General features: G+C 51.3%; 1 protein-coding gene across 2 annotated transcripts; it reads left to right on the top strand.

The window, feature by feature from the left end:
* Positions 1–616: 616 nt before the first annotated feature.
* OPRL1 (opioid related nociceptin receptor 1) lies at positions 617–12,950 on the top strand. Of its 2 annotated transcripts, none has more exons than XM_061441403.1 (4): positions 617–688; positions 1,156–1,417; positions 9,479–9,834; positions 10,101–12,950. In XM_061441403.1, exons 2-4 carry the CDS (start codon positions 1,191–1,193, stop codon positions 10,622–10,624), a joined length of 1,107 nt encoding a protein of 368 aa, XP_061297387.1. In that variant the 5' UTR covers positions 617–688; positions 1,156–1,190; the 3' UTR covers positions 10,625–12,950. The 2 variants fall into 2 exon arrangements, with proteins under 2 accessions (XP_061297387.1, XP_061297388.1); XM_061441404.1 differs by having other exon boundaries at positions 10,260–12,950.
* Positions 12,951–14,868: the final 1,918 nt, after the last annotated feature.

Genomic DNA, 14,868 nt, shown 5'->3' on the forward strand with positions numbered 1-14,868 from the left:
GGTAACGAGTTCACCACTGCAGCTTCTCAACAGAAATGTGCTACTCCAGCTCTGATCCGAACTGCAGGATGCTTTAGCTTGCGAATAAATGACCTTTAGCGAATGCCACTACGCGAACGCTAAAGAACAACAACTCCCCCCTCAGTGCTTCGCAGCCCTCCTTGTGTTTTTGCCAGTTTCTAGGTCACATTCCCCATCCCGTTTCTCCCTAGCACAGCACCCAGGTTGCACAGTGGCAGCGGAGGGAGGAATTTGTCTTCTCTCCCTTCATTCCCTTCCCACTGGGTTGGAGCCCACCCCAGGTAGGCTGAGGGGCTGTGGCTGGGGGGGTGATGGAGAGGCCGGCGTGTGTGTGTGTGTGTGTGTATGGCTTTGCCCGTGGCTCGCTTTCCATTTGGTGCCTCTGGTTATTTATTATCACCCCCCCTCCTTCTCGTTCCTTCCCCCCCTGCTTGTGTCTTACGCAGTGGGAGCCGCCAGCAGCCGGGGCTGGCTCTGCCCAGCCGCCGTCCGCCCTCATCCCTCCCTCCCATCCCTCCCTTTTCCTTAAAAACGTGGGATCGGGGTGCAGCCCCTGCATCCCCGCCTGCGAGAGCAGCGCATCGCCCCCCTGCCACCACCGCCGTTATCCCCATCCTTGCTGCCGGCGCTGCCTGGATGCGGCGTTAAACCGGAGACCCTCACCCAGGTAAGCGGCCGGCGGGGGCTTGGGTCCAACTTCGGGCTTTTCCTGCCGTGCTACCGGGGATGGAGGAAGCGGGGTGGGGGGGGGGTTTGTGCACCAGCAGCAGGACGGCCCCCAGCCCCGGTGGGAGGCTGCGGCAGCCCTTGGGGGACACGGAGCAGGGGGCCCGGGGGGCACAAGGCGGATATGGGCACTGAGCGGCTCGGGGGAGGCGGCTTGGAGCATGCAGGGCTGGCGCGGTGCAGCCCGCATGCCCCTGGATGCGGTGCGGAGACGTGCGTGAGCTCCCTGCGTGCTCAGGATGCACCAAGCGCCGGGGCTGCATCCCCAAAACCGCTTCATAGGGAGGTTTAAGAGGCGGGGGGTGGTCCCCCCAGCAAGGAATCGCCCTTCTCCTCCAGCCCCTCTCATGCTTTGCTATGGTCCTGGGCTACCCGTTTGATCCGTGGGTCTTACAACTGTCTCTTCAGCGCTGCAGGTCCTTGGCACAAGCTGATGCTTCAGGATGGACCCGCTCTTCCCTGCCCACATTTTGGAAGACCCTGACCTGAGAAAGCTGCTGAATGACTCCTCTATGCTGAACCTCAGCTTTCTGCCCAGTAACTGGTTCAACAACGGCACGGGGGACAGCTTCCTGCCACTGAGCATCAAGATCACCATTGTGGTTGTCTACTCCATTGTGTGCATCGTGGGGCTGGTGGGCAACTGCTCCGTCATGTATGTGATCATCAGGTAGGACACGCAAGGGGGGGCTGTGGGGAGGGCTGTGAGCAGGGCAAACCTTCCCCCTGGCTCCAAACCCCTGCTGTGGGTGAAGCAGGCAGGCGCTTCCCTGGCCGTTGCAATGCGCTTTAGAGGTAATGATGTGGCATTTGCTTTATTGCTTTGGTTTTGTTTGTGTTTTTTTTTCCCTTCCTAGGCTCTGATGAAGGCTCCCACCAGCTTTCAGCTGCCCTCTGGTGCCTCCTAAAGTTAAACCCAGAGAATGGAACAGAGCGATCAGAGCTGCTCAAAAGAAACGAGGCTTTATTTTGCAGGGAGCCGGGGAGGGCAATGTGATGGGAGCATCCCACCGCTGGCCCTGTCATGGCACCTCTCCCTCCTGTGCCATGTCCAGCACCACAGCTGGGGCTGCAGGTGCTGCTCCACCGGGATGCTGCTGCTTCCCAAAGCTAATTGTAAGGGAAGGAGCCTGCCGGGAGGCTCAGCTTCCCTTTTACAGGGCAGGGGAATCACTGGTGTGACTCTCCCAACTCTTTGGAAGCCATAGATGTGAATAATGTGATGGGTGCTGCAACTGAGGGCAACTTCCCAAGCTCCTTTGCTTGGAGCATTCACCAGCCCAGCAGCACTGTCCTGCAGCCTCCCTGCACATCACTGCTGGCATTTTGGGTGTCCCTGCCTGGTTCTGCTGGGGTTTAACCCCTCTCTATTTCCTCGAATCACAAACCCTGTTTCCTCCTGTAAGTACCAAGTAAGTTTATGCAGCTGTTAAGGTTGTGATTCTGTGTCACACGCCAGCAAACTCCTTCTAATCTCAGTACCCTGTGTGATAAGGAGCGAGCTTCCATTTCATACACATCTCGGAGCCGATTCCTGGTGCAGGTGCATGCTGCCAGCACAGAAAAGACGGAGTGGATTTGTTTTCTCCTCCAACAGAGGATGACAACATTTAGCAGGCACCGATGGGATTAAGTCTTGCTCCTGCCAAAGCAGCTTTCCCTTGGATGCACATAACTTGGCTGGGGTAGATGCTGCAGGATTAAGTCTTTGGTATCACAGGTGGGTGAACAGTGATTAAATCTCTGTTGCAAGGGCAAAGCGACAGGGCTTGGAGCAAGCTGCTCTAGTGGAAGGTGTCCCAGGGTTGGAGCTGGATGAGCTTTAAGGTCCCTTCCAACCCAAGCCATTCTATGGCGATTCTATGACTGTTCATCAGGCTGCCTGTCCGTGTTCCTCCTGCAGAGGAGTTTATGGCAGGGCTAAGGGATCATGTTAGCCTTGGGGAGCCTGGAGATGGAGAGAGGTTGGCAGTGCACCAGTGCTCCACTGGAAGAGCTCGTGTTTGTTTGGTGCTGTAGCAGGCACTCGAGTAGGCAGGGTGATAGTGGGTACGTGTAAGTGTGGCGGGTAGTGAGGCTTCCTTGTCCCACAGCGATGCAGCTCCCTGGGGATAACAACCAGTGTGTGAGGAGGGGAAAGGAGTCCCTACCCCACATGTGAACCTTGGAATGTAACCTTTGTGCGTGTGTCTTCTGGGTTTACTGGTTGGAAGCAGTTGAAAACTGAAGATGTCGCCTCCATCTTCGCCAGGGCTCTGCCATTTCTTCCTTTTCCCCTTTATTTGGAACCCCCTGTATATGCAAAAAAAAAAAGCCAGGAAAAGTTTAACTATTTGGGTAATTCTTTTGGGGGATTCACCAAAAAACCTTCTATATGAACCTGGAGGGGCCCCTTGGATAATGTGTGCTGGGGAAGCCGTAGAGTTACAGCATTTGTACAAGCTGCTGCTTCCTCCTGGGTCTCCCCATCAGTGTGTCCTGGGGGCTCAGTACTAAGTTGAGGCTAACACTGGGTTATACCCAGGGAAATGACCCTTCTGGGTTCCATAATTACAACTTCTGGTTATCTCTGGCCAGGATTTTGCTGTCTTTGCCCTTACTTTTGAGGTCAGGAGCAGAGAAACTGGACTCAGTATCTCTGGCCGTGTACAGGAGGATGATGATGACTTCTCAAGCACACCTTTTCCTCCCCACGCTGGAACATTGGTGCTTCTGGGTTTCCTGCCTTTAAAGCCTCTTTATTTCAGTAGGCTGGAAGCTGGTTGCTGGTAAGTCAGCATGGGGCTTGGGGCTCTTAATGGTCTATCTCTTCCATTAACGTGGAAAAGACTGGCAAAGCCTCTGTGCTGCATCCCTGTCACCTGTAGATAGGGTGTACCCTACAAAACCTGGTTTTCGCTTTCCCTTTCCACGCTTGCGTTTCCCCAGGGACAAGCTGGCACCACATCCTGCAGGAAAGCGCTGTATTGTGTTCCAGGAACAGAATGCTTCAGGACCATAAGCAGTAATTGCTTCCTGGTTTTGTGGGAGTTGGGAAACAGAGGCCAATAGCAGCACTCGAGGAAAGAGGAGGCGTGAGGAAGCTTTGGGTTTTGCTCCTCCTGAATGGGTTTTTTTGCAGCACCAAGGGGAAGAGTTGAAGATCTCCCCATGTTTCCCACAAGGATACAAATGCAAAGCCTCCCCTTGGTGTTCCCCTCTGGTGCAGAGCCTCCCTGGTACCCGGAGTGATCTGATCTATAGAGAGCAGTCATCAGCTGACTGTCAATCCCCTTCTAATGCTGAGCAGCGCTAATTGGAGGAGACCAAGAAGGGCTCTCATCAAGAACATGATTTCCTGGACAGTAAAGGGCCTATTGTGGAAACCTGCCTTGTTCTGCTTGCTCATTGTGGAGCTCTTGCCAGTGGAGGTAATGCCTCCGCTCCCTCCTTCCCCTTCTGCTCTTTGCTCTCTTCTGCATAGATTTCCTGTGCTGCTTTTTAATCAATGTGAAACAAGGGACTGAAGAGCACAAGGCAGAGAGGGTTTGGGGGAGACGGGGGGAACCAGGCTGCTGAGGTCCCTCTTGGTTAGGGACTGAATTGTGCAGGGCTGCTCAGCCAAGAGCTTTGTTTTTAGGAATTAAAGGGGTAGAGGGATGTATTGTTCTTACATTGGCTGACCCACGGGGCTGGAGGTGATGCTGCCACTGGTGTTGCTGCATGAGGTGTGAGAGACCAGTGTGCCAGGGAAGGGACCAGGGACAACACGCAGCTTCTGGTCCAGGAAGTCCTCTGTTACCCCTAGCTCCATCATGCTGCTGTGATGCTCGGCAGTGGTCATCCGGAGGACTTCCTCACTGTTGGCTCTGCTCACCTGGATCAGCCCCCATGGGAACGATGCCTCGTTTCTTTGCCATGGAAGCAATCTGTTGGGAGCCCAGTGAGGCTGCTCTGTTCTCTCTAGTGAAGAACGCTGCTTCTGAGCATTTAAAGCAGCTTTTCAGGCAGAATAGGGCTGCCAGGCCCCTACATTTCCATTTGCTGCTTCCAGGTGAAGCCTCAGGAGGAGAGATGAGATGTGATGGGGAGCTGTCTGCACCAGGCGGCTGCCTGGGGGTGGCTGTGCCAGCTGTTATTCTGCTTACAAACTGCATCAGCCCCTGAGAAGCAGGGGTGAGGGCAGCTGGCTCTGAGGAGATGAGGAAAATGAAGTTAATTAGGACATTGCAGGGATGCTGATTTCCTAATAGACCGCTTTCTAAGGGAAGAGCCTCGACCAGCTGCATGTCCCGGAGCTGAAATCGAGTGAGTGTTTAATGCAGCGTGGACCCAGCGGGTGCTGGTGGGGCCATCCAAGACCTCAGCACGCTCCACATCTGCCTCTCTCGGCTTTTCCTGGAAGAAAAAGGCTCACAGTAGCTGTGTCTGACCCTTGCTAACACAGATCCTGTGTCTGCAGCGTTGTGCTGGAGGGCTCTTGGTGGGGTGAGTGTGGTCCATGTGGAGCAGTAATTCCATGGTGTTTGATATGGGACTCTGTTCCCAGTGCTCTTTCAGGGTCTGGGCAATTCCCAGCAGCATTCAGGGCACGAGCAGTTCAGCACAGGCAGACCTGGCCCATGAACAGGGAGGAGAGCATCTTGCTGCAGGATGGATGCTGACGAATGCCCTCTATGACCAGAGCAGCATCCAGGTGGCCAGGGACCTGCTCAGGGATGTGTGAGCCCCTGCACCGGTTGCAGAGGCTTTTTGCAGCAGCAACCACCCAATCTCTGCCCTCTGCACAGCAGCAATTGGGGCCGTGTCATGTCCCCATCCACACCAGTCCCCGGGGAGCACCTCAAGGAGGGAGGGCAGAGCTTGTTTTAACTTGCTGTCACCTAGGAGCTCAAAGGGCAAGAAATTCATCTGCCCAAAGAGTGGGTGCTCACCCTGGCTGGCCCAGGCCCCTTAACCCCTGCTGGTCACTCACCAGGTAATTTGTAGGCTTTTATGGGCTGGTGTTACGGTGTCTTCTTGTAGCATCTGGGTCAAAGTCCAAAGTGGTTTTAAATTTGTCCTTCTCAAATTGTCTATTTTTTGAACCATTAAGATGATTTGGGTGCTGTTGGGGGCTGTCAGATGGTGATGGGAGCAGCAGGGATACAGCAGGCACAGTGTAGGTGTATGGCTGGGGGGGACACAAATCACAGTGGGATGTGCCAGCTCAAACACCACCTTCTTGCAGCCTGGGTGCTAAGAGCAGGTTGGGCGCAGAGGTGGCAGTGAGCTGCACTGATTTCCATTGGCAGAGTGGGAGCAGCTCAGCAAGAATCCTCTCTGAGCCTCTTCTGCTCTGGTTTGCTTCCCTGTGTGTATCCAGGGGTGGTGGCAAAGGCTGCCACTGATGCCAGGGTGTGGTGATGGAGGCTGCTGCTCAAGGTGAACAGTGCTGTCTGCATCCTGATGAGCAAAGAACATCAAAATCGAGAGGCTCTGAGAGGCAGGGAGCTCCTGGGGATAATGCTCATGGTCCAAGGCTTTGCTCTGGTGTCTGCAGCCCCATTTTGTGTTGTACTTCCTGGTCCTTAGCCTGGGGCATCAGGAGCTGCTTGCTGCCCTGCAGACTTGAGGTTACTGGAAAGGAAGGAGTGAAGCTAAAACAATAGGTTCGATGGCTCAAAACCCTGAGGGCTCAGCCAGGGACAAACCCCATCCTTGTGAGAAACAGGACCTCAAAGCCCCATATGTGGAAGAGCCGTTTCCTTCCTACCCATCTCCTCCTCTCCCAGACTGCAGGTTCCCCTTGCTGATGCAGAGCTTTGTTCCAGGTAATACTCCTTAAGATCCATTTAGCCAACAGGAGGGGGAAGCGGAGTCCTGAGCTCATATCCAGACATCTTTCCTCTTAGGCTTCAGCAGCTGGGCCAACAGGAGAGCACAGCAACGTGGTGGCTTCTGGAGCTGGATGGAGAGCTGAGAACTGCCCTGTGGGAGATGCTCCATTAGGAAATTGCCTCTGTGACCAAGTGCAAGAAAGTGGCTCAGCAGGGAGCTGCTGTCCTCATCTGTCCACAGCCTTATCCGCATCGGAGCTGTGCCATGGGGGCCAGCTGTAGGTGCTTCCTAAAGCCTGAGGGTTTAATTTGTCTTTCCTTTGAGCAGATTAAGAAAGAGAACACTCTGGGTTCCTGGAGGAGAAGAGAAGGAGGTTAATCCACAGAGAAGTGATGGATTGATTTTTTGTTTGTACTGAACATTCTGGAAATGTTTGGGAACATTGGTTGGATGGGGTACAGGCTGTTGGCTCTCACCGTGCACAGGGACTGGAGCTAGAGGTAATTAAATAGGTGTAAATTAATCCCCCTGCCTTTTAAGAGCACAAAATCAACCTTAAGATGCACTTGAAGGTGGGTCCACATGGAGGGAGAGCAGGTTGTGCAGAGCCAGGCTGAGTGACTGCATCTTCTTGTTGAGAAGGGCTTTGAAGGAGAAGTACCAGTGAGCTCCCTGCAATGGAGGGAGCTGAAGGTTTGCAGTCTGCACACCCCAGGCTCAGGGTGAGCTGAGATGCCCCTAACTTGTCTCTGCTCTAGGGATGCAGGAGTGTGCATAGAGGCAGTGTTGTCCTCCATGGATGCTGGATGGGTGGTAGAGGTAGGTGGATCACTGTTTGTTTCTCCCACTGGAGAGTGAAGCTGCTCATCATTGTTCTGACCCTCAGTTGTTATTCCTGGAATCATAGAATAGTTGGGGTTGGAAAGGACCTTAAGGTCATCCAGTTCCAATTCCCTCAAGTTATAACATCAGTCAAAGCAGTGGGGGTTAGGGGCAACGTTGATGAATTGCCTCCAAGCCCAGTCCTCTGGGAAAGATGGACTGGAGCAAACTTGACCTTTAGGAAGCTTGAGCAAGCCCAGCTGGGTGTGAGAGATGCTAAGGAAGACAACAGCTCCCAGGAGACCTTTGCTAACGGTTTTAGATGGCTCTGAATAACCTGGAGCTGAGCTGACAATACTTCTTCTTGTGTGCGCTGATGAAGAGCACTGATTTAATTTCTTAATTTGAATTCCCCTCCTGCTGACCCAGAAGTGTCTGAATCCATTCACAGAACCATCTTCTCTCCCCATTCCTGTGTAGTTCTGCTTAGGAAGTCCTAGGCACTAAAGCCCTGGCAGCTGCCCGGTTGTGTTGGGTTTGCAAAGTGCTTGTTCACACCCTCACAATAGGAAGGACAACGGCGTTTTTTCCTCTGCTGCTTTGGTTGTATGAATTTATTTGATCTGGGCTGGCTTTCTAAGAACCCACTGACTGTCTGCTGGGATTTCTGGGCCAGGAGGAGCCTGATTTGTGTGGGTAACACAAGCGTTGCCATCCATGCCCATCTCCAAGCGCTTCGCTTTGGCTTTCAAAGTCAAATATAGGATCATTTGTTCTTGCTTCTGAAGCCACTTTCAGACGTCTGACTTTCTAATACAAGCTCTAAAAGGGGTAAAAATACAGACTTTGTATTCTGGATCCTGGATCCCCTGGCTGTTGTTCTTGCAAACCTGGCTGTGTCACTGTGCGTCTCAGCAGAGTTCAGAGCGTGGCAGTGATAATGTTCCTCTAAGCATTCAAATAGCCTATCAAGAGCTGAAGCTCCCATCATGAGGGGAGGGCACGGTGCTGAGTACGGTTGTGGGTTTGCTGCTCTGAATCCATTTGACAAGAAAGAGCTTTTTAGGTATAATCAGACCCTGTAATATTCTAACACGCTTCAGACTGCAAATAGCGCCGTGGTGTATGGGCTCAGGTGTTACCCTCGGATGAACTTGTCCTCCCTTAATAACACACCTCATTGTCTGCCATTTCTGGCAGCGGTTCTGTAAAGGCCATTAGGGTAGTAAATGATAGATGAGCTGTAGTTTTAAAATTATACCTATTTGAGCTCTTCTTTTGCCTGTGAGAGGAACATCCTGGAGCTGAAGTGTTAGATTCGGTCGCAGAACCACTGTTGGGTTTCCATTTCTGCAGACTCTGCCTGTGTCCTTGGGTAGGCGATCACATCTCTCTTTGCATCATTTCCCATGTGTAAAAAAAGAGATGATTTGCCATTGGAACAAGGTGAGTCTTGCTTTGGGGATGTCAGACGTAATACAGAATATCGTTCTGTGCCTTGTCCTTTTGGCATTGACAAAACTCTTTGAAGCCAACTCAGCTCATGCCTCTATGTGCAAACTATCCCTTTCCTTGGAAAGATCCATTGTGGTGTTGTATTTCTGATACAAACCTCATTCCTCACCAGTTCTCAGCTGCCACTGGCCAGGGCTGGCCACCTTACCCATTCTTATTCGGTAGCTTGCATTTGCCATCGTCTTTGGCCCATATGAGCCCATACAGAATAGCTAATGAACTTACCCCTGGTCCATATGATGCCTTTAAAATGAGCTTACTGGGTAAAGCTTTCACCAGTATTTATAATAATGAAGCCATATGTGATGAAATCCTTACTGAAGTCGTTTTCAAAGCTCATGGTCTAAGGAACATACTTCTCCTGCCTGTGAAACTGATTGTGAAGGCACTGTTTGTGGTGGTGTAGGAGCTGGGTTGAGCTGCGTGTTGATAAACATGTGGGAGGTGGAAAGGAAAGGGTGTCAAATCTCTTGTTACATAAGGAATATAGAGTATCTCCTTCCTAAAGTGGCAAAATGCCCTCTTCACTAGGCTTCAATGTCTTACCCATCATGGTCAGGTGAAGCTCTAACCATTGCCCTTTCCTTCATTACAGATTCACCAAGATGAAGACAGCAACCAACATTTACATCTTTAACCTTGCTCTGGCAGATACCTTGTGTCTGATGACCTTACCCTTCCAGGGTACGGACACATTCCTGGGCTTCTGGCCCTTTGGCAATGTCCTCTGCAAGATTGCCATCTCTATAGACTACTACAACATGTTCACAAGCACCTTCACGCTAACGATGATGAGCGTGGACCGCTACATTGCCATCTGCCACCCTATCAAAGCACTGGACATCCGCACTCCCCACAAGGCCAAAGTGGTCAATGTCTGCATCTGGGCACTGGCTTCCGTCTTTGGCATCCCAGCCATGGTGATGGGATCTGCAGAGAATGAAAACAATGGTCAGTAAAAACACGTCCAACGGGTGGGAGGTGTTGGTGGCCAGAGAGCCTATGGGCTTGGGGCGGTGTTGGAGAGGGGGGTACCACTTCCATCGGTGTGATGAGCCCTCTGTTGTAAAGCCATCCTAACTCTTTGTGCCTTTGCCTTTCTGCATCCCTGCTACTGCTTTTTCTGTATTAAACATGCCTAAAATGAACCTGCAGATGCTTTTCTTCTTGCTGTGGTTTTGCTGACCTTCCTTTCCTTGTTGTTTTTCCCCTTGCAGAAATCGATTGTCTGATTAAGCTCCCTTCACCCGTGGATTACTGGGATCCAGTGTTTGGCATCTGTGTCTTTCTCTTCTCCTTTATGATCCCCGTGTTGATCATCACCATTTGCTACAGTCTCATGATCAGACGACTCAAGAACGTCCGTGTCCTTTCAGGCTCCAAGGAGAAGGACCGCAACCTGAGGCGCATCACCCGCATGGTCCTGGTGGTGGTGGCGGTCTTCATCATTTGCTGGACTCCCATCCAGATCTTTGTGCTGGTCCAATGCTTGGGTGCCAAAGCAGAAAGCGAGCTTGAGCTGGCCATCTCCTGCTTCTGCACTGCACTAGGGTATGCCAACAGCAGCCTGAACCCCGTGCTCTATGCCTTTCTAGATGAGAACTTCAAGGCGTGCTTCAAGAAGTTCTGCTTCCCCACCGCCTTCAGGACGGAGCTCCAGATGTCCAACAGGATGTGCAGCATCGCCAAGGATGTGGCTTACGCCTGCAAGAACTCAGAGGGAACTAACAATCCGGCCTGACTAGGCATGGAAATTCCCATGGTGGCTGTCGCCCAGCAGAGTCCAACCACCCCCACGTCAGAGCTGACTCAGATAACAGCTCTTTAGCAGGACCTCCAGAACCGAGAGGAAACGATGCTGGGGGTTGGGAAAACCGGAATCTGCAGGAGCAGGTGGAAAAAAGCCCAATTGATGCATTTTTAATTCCTGTGCTCCCTGCACTAAGGGACGTGTTTGAAATCAGCCCTTTGATTGCTGCGAAACCCCGGTGGTTTTGCGGCATCGTTGAGAATTGGGGAATGAAGTGTTTAAACCAGGCATTGCTCCTGGGACTTACACTTTTGCTGCTGGGAGACAGGCAAAATACAAACTATTCCATTTCTCTCTTCCTCCCTGAGTTAAGATGCAAACAGCTCATGTGGCTCACCAGGCACTTCATTCTTGTAGCGTTGCTCCGAAATTAGACTTCGCTGAAGCCAAAGTGGGCAGCAGCCATCAGACAAACCCCAGGATCAGCTCCAGGATGAGTCATCGCCAAAGGAAGGATGCGGGGAGGGAGAGGAGGGAGCTGATGGAACAGGGATTCAAACTGCCCTGTGGCTGGGAGCCTGGGGAGGACAACGCCAGCTCCTGCAGATGGGGTCTGCAGTAGAACCCACTGCCTCCAGTGCATTGGTGGTGAGAAGGGGCTGTCAAAACTGGTGAGCGTGGATCAGAAGAGGAGGAAGACAAGACACAAAATGAACACAAATCCTTATTTACATGCTGCTATCACTTTTTAACCCTGTATTTCCATTGTAATAACGGACAGAATGTTTGTATATACGCATCTCTAGTGCCGTAGGTACAGCTGTATCGTAGGGTTTCATCCTGCCAAGCATGCCTTGGGGTTCTTCCTCAGGGAGAGGAGGAAGGAACAAAGTGGCCTATATATACATGTATTTATGTACAGGGGATGACCATTTTGGAGAAGTCTGAAGGGCAACTCCTGCAGAAGATACAGACATTTCTGATCGGAGGGGCAGCCTAAACCCATCCCGTGTGCTCCACACGAGATAAGTGATGCCCGAACTAAACAAAAGGTGGGGGTTTATTGGTTCTTATTTATTTGATAGAATGAGATCCAGGATGCTGAGAGGACATGGGAGAAGCTGCTGAGGCACCACCCTCCTGCCAACCACAGATTGATTTTTCCTCTCCCAGTTGGCCAGAGCTTCGTGGAAAATGAAATGCTCCATCATTTCATTTGATAATGGAAGCATTCCCACTGGGTGCCCGCCGTGCTGGTGGGGACAGCAGACCTGTGTTCTCCCTGTAGCACATCACCCCAGGGCAACCTGGGCAGTGATGCTGCTGGGGAAGCAAAGCAATGATCTCCATTTGGGGATAGGAGGTCAACTCCAACGCGAGAACCGGCAGCGTCGACCGGGTTGTACAGATTTCATGTGAATCTATTTATTGTGCTCTGGTCTATGAGATCCTGTATTTTTAATGTATTGGTTTGCCAATATTTTAATGCTGTCATGTTGTTTATATATGCTGTACAAAAGAATCTGATGTTCTATTTCTATGTAGGGTGTCTCCCTTAATGGCTGGGCTTAAAATATAGATGCAATTCCAGTGTCTTGCGTGTAGGACCCAGATCCCTTGTAAACAGCTGGAGCTGGGAGGAATTTGATGCTGAATCTTGAGGGATCCCAGAGCAAACTTTGCAGTTAGCACTTGGCTTGATTAATATAGGAGGAGGAAGGAAAGCTGGGCACTTGAAGCACTTTGCAATGGATGTTTATCCCCCAGGAAATCTCACACAACCCTCAAGCATGCGAAGAACAACTCACTGGGCTTTGCTTGCAGTGCCATTAGGGAGCAGGAGAGTGTTTGTCAGTGGCTGGGTAAGGAGCAGCCACCCTCCCTTTGTGGTTCTTGGGTTTTTAAATAGATTTATGTCCTATGGAAAGAAAATATCTCTATATACCAGTGCTTGGCATTTTTTTTACTCCAGATTTTGTTATAATGACGATGCTGCAGCGATCTCACATAAGCAAGTACTCAATAAATGTGCATTTACTGAGCTTTTGGGTAATTCCGTGGCCCTTGCAGTGGATGTGTGTAGGCATTCTGTTTCAATGCTCAGTGGAGTTTGTTATATGAAGAGCAAGAAAAACCTGAAAGCAAAAGCTTTATTGTACTGTGCCTCTGGAGTTAAAGGCTTGCGATGGGCTGAAGCGCAGGCTCTTTAATTCTCTTCTGCCCTGGTTGTGTTGGTATGATTTCCCAGTTACCGCGGTGTCAATGACAATTTCCTAGGTGGCTACCTGTGTGCTTTAATAAAGGAGAATAAAACCTCTCTACTTTGAATGGTGTGGGGTCGGAACGACTTGGCTGCATGCATCAGGGGATGATCTGCTGGGATCACAGAATCCCAGCCTGCTTTGGGCTGAAGGGACCTTAAAGCTCATCCAGTTCCAACCCCTGCCATGGGCAGGGACCCCTTCCACTGGAGCAGCTTGCTCCAAGCCCCCATCCTTGAACACTGCCAGGGATGGGGCAGCCACAGCTTCTCTGGGCACCCTGTGCCAGCGCCTCAGCACCCTCACAGGGACGTTCTTCCTCGTGTCTCTGCATTGGGCTTATTTTTCCAGCTAAACCCACTGCTGGGTGTATGGAACAGCCCTGAAGCACCTGATCCCTTTTACTGAGGTCAGGGGGAAGGCCTCTTGTGCAGCCAACAGCCAGCTCTCACGTGGGCAGGGCAGCGATGCCAGCATCTGCCTGCTGTTAGAGGTCAAGTCTGATGCAGGATGAAAACAAGCTCTTCCCATGTGCTCTCCCCACACCTCTGAGGAGTTACGGGGTTAGGCACCATCATGGAACCAGCGAGTTACAGAGCTGCTCTGGAAAGAAACCTGGAGCAATATTCTGTAGCCAGGAAAGATGGATTAGCCAGTGTGATGTGCAATAAGGGAAGCGCTGTCTCTCTGCACAGAGATCAATATTCCTGCCCGGGTGGGTAAATATCAGGAGAGGATTTTTATTGGCAGTGGTGATTTAGTTAAAAAAAAAAAAAAAAGGATAAAGAAAATTGGTGAGGAAATAGAAAAGGAAATCTTCATTTCTTTCCTAGCTCAGTTAATTAGAATTATCCAGGGGTGAGTTCTTATAGCAAAGCCATAAAGCAAAGTGCTTCATTCAGTGTTACGGGGTTTATTAATGTCCTGAATGTTCTCCCTGCTGCTGCTGGCTGGAGGCAACTGCTGAAAAGGCTGAGGAATGGATAAGCCAGGGGCTGAGCTCTCCCTTGAGTCACTCCTTGGCTCATGGCACTGGTACATCTGGTCAGATCTCTGGCTTTGGAAGGATGTTTTGCTGGTGCTGCATCTCCCTTCCTCTCCCCTTGCCCAGCAGCTATTCCCCAACACAAATCACAGTTGCTGAAAGCAGAAATAAGGTGCACAGTTTATACCTTCACTGAGGTTTGGATGGTTTTATGCCATGCGATGAATTTATCCTGAGTTATCCTTCACCGAGCTACAGGTCAGGCTGTGGCCTGTTGGTTTGAGTGAGTATTCAGCTGCAATTCCCTGCCTCAAAGAGCTTTAACTGGGCTCTGATCTCTCTCTGGGTACTTTGGGATATCAGGCATCATTGCTGGGTAGGACACTGTGTGCCCAGGGATGGGTGCCTCTCACCCTGTAATGCTTTACAGGAAGGTGGATGCTCTCCACAGCTACGGCTTCCTTGTGAGTAGAAAGGATCCTTGTATGGATCTTGCTTCCTTGTGAGTAAAAGGATGTCCAGGAGCCCTGGTGCTGCCGCAGCCTTTGCTGTCTGCTTACAAGAGGGATTCTCAGACCAGCAGCAAAGTCTACCAGAAAGCCTCCAGCTTGCTTCGCCCCTCATCTCCCTGTGCTTCCCTTCAGCGACTTCTGTGGATGTTCATGCATAAGCAAATTCCTCCTTCCTTCAACAGGGAGAACCTCCTTTGGACCCATCCTGAGCTGCAGCCCTCATTGTGCATTCATGGCTTCACATGGTGGCAGAGCTTCATCACTGTGACTTTGCAGAACCTGTTGGTAACGCACATCCCTGATCTTCACCTCCCAGACCCTGCCCAGGGCTCTCTGAAGGACCAGTTCTTGCTCCCTGGCCTTCTCCTGTGCTGAGGAGAGCACAGTTATGATGTTGTGAAGGGAGGGATGGAGGGCAGAATTCCATGGAGGATAGAGGGAAATCTGCCTCAGCTTTATGGTGAAAGAGGCTTTTGA

This window comes from Pezoporus flaviventris, unplaced genomic scaffold, assembly GCF_033815535.1.
Source record: "Pezoporus flaviventris isolate CSIRO_AGI_PZ_B2104156 unplaced genomic scaffold, CSIRO_AGI_Pfla_v1 ptg000213l, whole genome shotgun sequence".
Taxonomy (NCBI): Eukaryota; Metazoa; Chordata; class Aves; order Psittaciformes; family Psittacidae; genus Pezoporus; species Pezoporus flaviventris.